The 8,355-nt window shown below is 38.2% G+C and overlaps 1 protein-coding gene across 1 annotated transcript; it reads left to right on the top strand.

Moving 5' to 3' along the window:
- Positions 1–447: 447 nt before the first annotated feature.
- LOC111907943 (lysM domain receptor-like kinase 3) lies at positions 448–4,611 on the top strand. The gene is made up of 10 exons (XM_052770503.1): positions 448–1,334; positions 1,413–1,493; positions 1,565–1,846; positions 1,951–2,186; positions 2,289–2,394; positions 2,471–2,622; positions 2,808–2,905; positions 3,710–3,854; positions 3,938–4,045; positions 4,165–4,611. The coding sequence occupies exons 1-10, from the start codon at positions 719–721 to the stop codon at positions 4,327–4,329; spliced, it is 1,989 nt and encodes a 662-aa protein (XP_052626463.1). The 5' UTR covers positions 448–718; the 3' UTR covers positions 4,330–4,611.
- The last annotated feature ends 3,744 nt before the right edge of the window (positions 4,612–8,355 follow it).

The raw sequence follows: 8,355 nt of genomic DNA, 5'->3' as shown, positions 1-8,355 counted from the left end.
TAATGAGTGAACCACGACATTACACCATTTCTAAGGTTTTATATTTTGGGAAAAAATTGACATTAGCTTTACGCATCAATACTTTTTCTAAAACAATAATCTTTTCAGTATTTCAGTCTAAAAGCAAAAACCATGTCATATAAGCATACAAGATAATTAATGATATTCACAATATATTAGTTTTCTCTACAATTTAAATAACAAAAAAAAACATTTAGGTTAAGCGTATAGCATTTTAAAGCTTTTAACTTATGATTTTTATCTAATTTTATATTTTTAAAAACTAACAGAATATTTCTATATAAACAAAAAATATGAAAAACCTTTGAAATAATAATACAATAAATAAAATATAAACAAAAAGATATTGTAAAATAGAAAAAAAAAAAAAAAAAAAAAAAAAAACATTAAATTCTATACACCAAAACATAAGTGTCTAAACATGATTCTCTCAGTACATGTTCATCTTTCTTTCTACTTTTACTGCTACATGACCCATCGATTACATCAGTTGATAGTCTGTGAGTACTCGGAAAGAGTTCCCCCTTCTTCTTCCTCCTCATTACTCACAGATTACTCCTAGAATCCCGAATATATCCATTGATTTCATCTCTGATGCTCCAGGATCTCCAAATGCTTTACAACTTCTTCAATCTTTAGCTAATACCTGTTATTTGCTCCAAATTCATCAGCTATAGATCTTTGGAGTCATTCAACAATGGATTGTTCACTTCAGAAACATACCCAGATGCTCAAGTTCATCCCACTGTTTCTTTTCCTTTTGCAATTGCAAACACTCTGTTCTGCATATCCGACGCCATTAAACTGCACAGAGACATCTCGGTTATGCACTTCCTTCTTAGCTTTCTCACCGTCCCCGAATCAAACCCTAGACGTGATTATGAGCATGTTTGACGTCTTCCCTCACGACGTTACGGTTGAAGGTTACGGCCGTAACTATGTTTTTGTTCGGAAGAACTGTTCATGTGCTAATTCGCCAGTTCATAGCTACTTGACGAATACTACCTACACGGTGAGGGAAACCGGCGGATCTGTTCATGATATCGTGATTGACGCCTATGGCGGATTAGCGTATCTGTCGAATTTCTCCCGGCCGGCGCGTACAGGCGCGGTGGTTTCGTTGCAGCTGTTTTGCGGATGTTCCAGTGGACTATGGAATTACTTGATGAGTTATGTGGTGAAGGAAGGAGATAGCATTGAATTGTTAGCTAGCAGGTTTGGTGTTAGTATGGATAGCATCGAATCCATTAACGGAATCGATAATCCCGATAACATCACCATTGGTGCACTTTATTACATACCATTGAATTCAGGTTGGTTTACTATTTCCACCATATTAATTGCGTTTGCAGGAATAAAACCATTGATGCATGTTTGATTTGATTTTATAGTTCCTGGAGATCCCTATCCTGTAGAAACTACCTCTCCCCCTTCTCCTTCTCCATCACCTTCTCTTTCTGGCAATGTTACAGGTAAAAAAACATTCAGACTAATCGACTAATAACAAACAGACTGATGGACTAATACTGTAGCTTTTATGCAGTTGAGCGAACAGATCATAAGAGCGATGTAAAACATTGGTGGATCATAGGGAGTTTGGGTGTTGCTTTGGCTCTAATCATAGCAACTGTTCTTTTTGTTTGTTTGAGATCATCAATTTGTAATCATTTAAACGATCCTGAAGATGAAAGGGTATCACATAAGTTCCACATATTACGAAGATCAAGCATCTGGTGTGGATCAGGGAGACTCTGCTGCAAATCCGATGACTGGAGACAACAAACCATTGATGCATCAAGCGATCGCCATACCAACATTCCAAAAGGTTCCCACTTATTACAATCCAGTGATCCACCTTTTGTTCATAAAAGTTTCTTGAATTCGTGATAACTTTTTATGTGATTCTGTGATCTTGTTTTGTAATTTCAGTAATTGGGACAGATGTGTTTGATGTAGAGAAGCCTATTGTGTTCATATATGAAGAAATCTTATCATGTACAGATGGTTTCTCTGAATCAAACCTTGTAGGCCATGGAACCTATGGATCTGTGTACTATGGTTTACTTCGTGAACAAGAAGTTGCTGTGAAAAAGATGACTGCAACAAAAACTAAAGAGTTCATAGCAGAAATGAAAGTTTTGTGCAAAGTTCATCATACAAATTTGGTAAAACAATTTATCTTTTCCTTGTTTATTTCATCATCAAAAGTCAAAAGTCAAAACCATTTTCTAACACTATTGAGTGTGTGTGGTTTTGTTGTTGTCAAGGTAGAACTTATTGGTTATGCAGCTAGTGATGATGAACTCTTCCTCGTTTATGAATATGCTCAAAAGGGTTCACTTGGAAGTCACTTGCATGATCCTCAAAACAAGGGTAATTTCGTAAATACTAAATTACTAATATTCTTAAAAAAGTAACTCATGAAATTATTTAATATAAACAAGTGTAGGTCATCCAGCATTATCTTGGATTATGAGAGTTCAAATTGCACTTGACACTGCAAGAGGGTTGGAATACATACATGAACACACTAAGCCTCATTATGTTCATAGAGATATTAAAACAAGTAATATTTTACTGGATTCTGCCTTCAAAGCCAAGGTAATTTTTTAAATTTTATAATGAGAATATATATATATATATATATATATATATATATATATATATATATATATATATATATATATATATATATATATATATATATATATATATATATATATATATATATATATATATATATTTTATATTATTTAGTAGATTAAAAAGAAGTTTGGTTTGAATAGATTTCGGATTTTGGGTTGGCAAAACTTGTTGGAATAACTAATGATGGAGAAGCTTCTGCTACAAGAGTGGTTGGAACTTTTGGTTATTTAGCTCCAGAGTAAGATGCTGTTTCCTTTTTAATTTTTAATTTTATTTATTTATTTATTTATTTATTTATTTTGTTGTGGTTGTTTATGATTCTCCAAAATAAACAATCAAGTGTTATTCAGTGTTACTTCTAGACAGACAGAAGGGTAAAATGGTCATTTAGTAAAAAAAAACAAACAATCTTTGTTTATAGACATTTACTCCATACATACATCATTTATTACTTCTAGATAGACAGAAGGGTAAAATGGTCATTTTCTACACTGTGCTTTTAGTAAATAAAAAACAATCTTTGTTTATAAAAACTTACCTCCAAACATACATCATTTATTACTTCTAGACCGATAAAAGGGTAAAATGGTCATCTTTGATACTGTTCATTTAGTCCAAAAAAAGAAACAATCTTTGTTTATAAACACTTACTCAAAACATACATCATTTATTTACTTCTAGACAGACAAAAGGGTAAAATGGTCATTTTCCACATTGTTCATTTAGTAAAAAAAAAAAAAAGAAAAGAAACAATCTTCGCTTATAAACACTTACTCCAAAAATACATCATTTATTACTTCTATACAGACAGAAGGGTAAAATGGTCATTTTCCACACTGTTCATTTAGTCAAGAAAGAAGAAGAAATGAAACAATCTTTGTTTTATAAACACTTACTCCAAACATACATCATTTATTACTTCTAGACAAACAGAAGGGCAAAATGGTCATTTTTCCACACTGTTCATTTAGTCAAAAAAAAAAAAAATCTTTGTTTATAAACACTTACTTGAAACATAAAATGATATTATGATGAATGACAGATACTTGAGGGATGGAAGGGCTACAACAAAGAGTGATGTATATGCATTTGGTGTTGTTCTTTTTGAACTAATATCAGGAAAAGAAGCCATTACACGAACCGAAGCTGTTACAAAAAATTCAGAGAGACGTTCATTAGCATCCATTGTAAGCCTTATTTATTTTTAAAAAAAAATGAAATTATTCCTGTATTTCATGTTCTAAATAAATCATTCTAAATAATATTACAGATGTTAGGAGCTCTTAAGAACTCTCCGGATTCCATGCGTATGTCAGGGTTAAAAGATCACATAGATCCTAATCTCTTGGATTTATTTCCTCATGATTGTGTTTTCAAGGTAAACCTTAAAAAAAAAAAAAAAAAAAAAAAAAAAAAAAAAAAAAAAAAAAAAGAAGATTAAAAGTTTGAAACTGATCTGTTTAAATATAATTATAATATATGGTTTGAATGATGTAGATGGCAATGGTGGCAAAACAATGTGTGGAGGAGGATCCAATATTGAGACCAGATATTAAGCAAGTTGTTATATCACTTTCACAAATACTTTTATCATCGGTTGAGTGGGAGGCTACACTCGCCGGAAACAGCCAGGTCTTTAGCGGCCTTGTTCAAGGCCGCTAATATCACCGCCCGCGCATCTTTCACTTCATTTGGCAGTTGTTACTTGGTAAATACTTGCATTTTCATAGATGGTTTGGTGTAGTAGTAGTTGTAGTAATGAGGCTGAGTGTTTATACTTTATACGTACGCATTTGCATTTATATTTATATTTATTTATTTATTTGTCCCATTATGTTCGCTTTTGTTGTGAAAATTTCTTGTAATGTAAAGATGAATTGTCATGTATCACAAAAGATCGGGATTATGTAAAAGCAGATTGAAGAACATGATAGTTTGGTCAAATCGTGTACATATTATGGGAACCAAATAACTTCTATTTGATTTGATGATGACAAAACAGAAATGAAATAAATAACAAAATAATTCATGTCCGATTCGGGATCTTTTTGTACTTTTTTATTTTTCCATGTTTGGTAAGTGATTCATATCTCATAAAAAGGGAAAAGAAAATACATATTACAACGTTTATTGATTTGGAATACAATGTCCATAGACGTGTTGTACTTCTGAGCATCATATAAAATTTTTGCTTTACCATAAGTAAATACGGATCATTTATTGGTTTGGGATACAATGTCAAGATATGTGTTAGTATTTTGAGCATAATGTCATGAGCCCACCTTTACAATTTACGTACCGCAGAAGAAGGAATAAGGCAAATCCACTAACGGTCGGGACCACACCAGACAACAAGGACTCTACACACCCTAGTGGGGACCAAGAGCAAATCAGGAATTGATCTCAGAGGATCTTCTGTGGGTATTTAAGTTAGTGAAGTGGTCAGTAGAGGCAATGAGAATTTTTGTGTAAATTGTCATTCTGGAGATAGTTAGCGTCTCGAAGGCTAACAATTGATTGTTCTTTTCATTTTTAATCAAGAAATCATTCGAGACTTGTTCATTTATGTGTTTGTGATAGTTATTGTGAGTGAATCCATAACAACTGGTATCAGAGCATTCACCTGGGGAGATGGCGGGAGAGAAGACTGGGAAGGAAACCGGGGGAGCTCAACTCAAAAGACTTGAATCCTTGGAGACGGAGCTTGGGGTCTTGTATGATCGACTAGAGAGTCAAGACAATCAGATCCACCAACAGGCAGACTCCTTGGTTTTTATACATGAGAAAATCGATCAAAACCAGTCCAAGATGGACCAACGATTTGAGGAAGTTCTCGGAGCCATCACGAAGATTCAGAGAAACCTCAACACCACTGGGAAGGGGGCTATGGGAGAAGAGACCACCAGTATTCCGGTCTTGACGACGGAGGAAACCCCACGAAGCTACATTGGAACTTCTCGCCACGACATCGGAGGATCAAGGAACGGAAACAGTGGAGGAGAAGGTTCCAACTGGAGATACCGGAAGTTGGACATGCCCTTGTTCGACGGTGAAAATCCCAATGAGCGGATCTTGAGAACGGAGCGGTATTTCAATTTCTACAGGCTCTCCGAAGGAGATAAGATGGAGGCAGCCATAGTGGCCCGTAAAGCCGATGCCCTGTTATGGTTCCAATAAGAACATCAACGCCAGCCAGTAACCAGGTGGAGTGAATTGAAATCACTGCACCTTCGACAATTCCGGCCGCGACATGCAGGTACGCTCTATCAGCAATGGTTAGCCCTAAGCCAAACCGGGTCCCTCCATGAGTACCAAAGGACCTTTATTGAACTACTTGCCCCACTCACTAACATTTCGGATGACATTATCATGGGTCAATTTATCTGTAACACTCTAAAAATTTCAACCAATTTAAACTTTTCAAAATCAACCCAGTTTCATAAAGTTATTACAAAAAGGTTTTCGATACAATTATTATCAGAGTCTTCCCAGAACCACATCGTAAAACAAAATCATGATGAGCGGTACGATCACGCCTTTGCCTTGCCACAGTTTCCTGAAGAACCTAAAAAAAACATTAAACCACAACTGTAAGCCCGAAAGCTTAGTGAGATACCCCCAAAATACCCACCACACATACGCCCTTCCGGTCCAAAACATAGTGCCTTCCGGCCCATAACATAATAGCATACATATCATAACAGAACACAGAACATACATGCACTTCGGGTCTACTGTGAGACTGGTCCGCCGCACCGGCCAACAGTCCACCTGGTCCACTCTCCGAGTCTAGCCATATACATCGAGTCTACAGTGTGATTGGTCCGCCCGCACCGTGCCTTCAATCCACCTGGTCCACTCTCTGAGTCTACAGTATGACTGGTCCGCCCGCACCGGGCCTTCAGTCGGTCTGGTCCACTCTCCTAGCCTCGGCACGTCTGGTCCGCCCTCTTGGGGGCCTGCAGCCTATCCGGACCGCTCGCTGGGCCTTCGGGATAACCGGTCCGCCCTGGGTATGTTGGCCTACAGCACAAAGCAGGACCCGCCTCAACCCAAACCTCAGTCTAAAAACCATGTGCACATAAACAATTAATCATATAACAATTCACATTCAATCAAGCCGATCTAGCATATCACATAACATATTATCATCCTAACCAGGATACCGACCTAACCGGTCACTAGCATAACATTGACCTATATACCAGGATACCGACCTAAACCAGGTCTCTAACATATACCATCCTAACTACCAGGATGCAAACATATCAAAGCAATAACATAACAACAATACCCGGATCACAATCCGATAAAGGGCCGGCCTTGGTGCCTAGACCCTGTTGATATAGTGAGGATAACTTACCTCGCAACTGCCGACTGAAAAGATAAGACCAAGATGCTCCGACCACTGACACGATCTCCACCACTACCCGACACCAACACTGAACTCAAACAAAAGCCAACAATTACCAAAATGCCCCTGGAAGTCAACTGGTCAACCCTTGGTCAAAGTCAAAGTCAACCTCCTGACTGACTCTACTCGCCGAGTCAACCCGATGACTCGCCGAGTCCCCATGCTCAGAACTTCCCCAAACCGCGACTCAACTTGCCAAGTCACCCCGAGACTTGCCGAGTCCCACGACTCTGAGTCCCCTCGCACTCAACTCACCGAATCCTCCCTTGACTCACTGATTTATGGCTCAACCAGAAGAAGTTAGAACCTCGCGACCAGACTCACCGAGTCGAAGAACAGACTCGCCGAGTTCAAGGCTATCTTCAACCTACTCGCCGAGTTGTTCTTCCAACTCGCCGAGTTCCTGACCATCTTCAAGCAACTCGCCGAGTGCCTCTAGATCTTAACCCATACAGAAGCCTTTCAGGCCATGCAGTTTATCCAAACCATGGATCTACCCTTCTATAGCCCATCCATCACGTAAAGTGGCAAACTTTACGTGAATCCAAGGAGATCTAGGCATTTTACACTCTAGGGCTAGGGTTTGGGACAAGATGGCTTCACCAAACACCCAAGAACAGGGACTTTAATGCACTCTAGACCTTCTCCATTCCAGATCTGAGGTAGCAACCTCAGATCTAACCTCCAAACTTAAGATACCACAAACTAATTTTTCCAAATACTCCAAAATGATGAATCTAGATGAATAACAGCCCAAGCAACGAAATAATACCTCAAAAGGAAGTTCCAACTGAAGAGAAATCTGAATCTTAGCAAAGCCCCTTGCTCCAAGCCTCTTAACTCTCCAAGATCTCCTCCAAATCTCTTCTCCAAGGTTCAAATGCACTCAAATCCCTCACAAACACACCTTAGGGTTTTCTAGACTTCTAGAGAGGGTAAAGAGGTTGGAGAGAGGGTATAATGTCCTTTAAATAGGGCTCATCCTCCGAAATTAGGGTTTTCTCCATTCAGCACCTACTCGCCGAGTCCAGCTTCCGACTCGCCGAGTTGGCCACTTAACACGCGACCCAAGTCGCGACCCTACTCGCCAAGTCCACCCATGGACTCGCCGAGTTGCCATTCCACATTTACACTTTGAACCCTGAACTTGCACTCCTGAACTCGGGATGTTACATTATCAATGGGCTTAGGGAGGACTTGAGATCCGAGGTCCAACTATTTGAGCCCAGATCTATTGATCACGCCATGTCCATAGCCATAAAAGTTGAAGCAAA

The sequence above is a fragment of the Lactuca sativa genome, chromosome 4 (assembly GCF_002870075.4).
Source record: "Lactuca sativa cultivar Salinas chromosome 4, Lsat_Salinas_v11, whole genome shotgun sequence".
Lineage (NCBI taxonomy): Eukaryota > Viridiplantae > Streptophyta > Magnoliopsida > Asterales > Asteraceae > Lactuca > Lactuca sativa.
The sequence above is the reverse complement of the archived record's forward strand: the minus strand, read 5'-3'. Positions and strand labels throughout refer to the sequence as shown.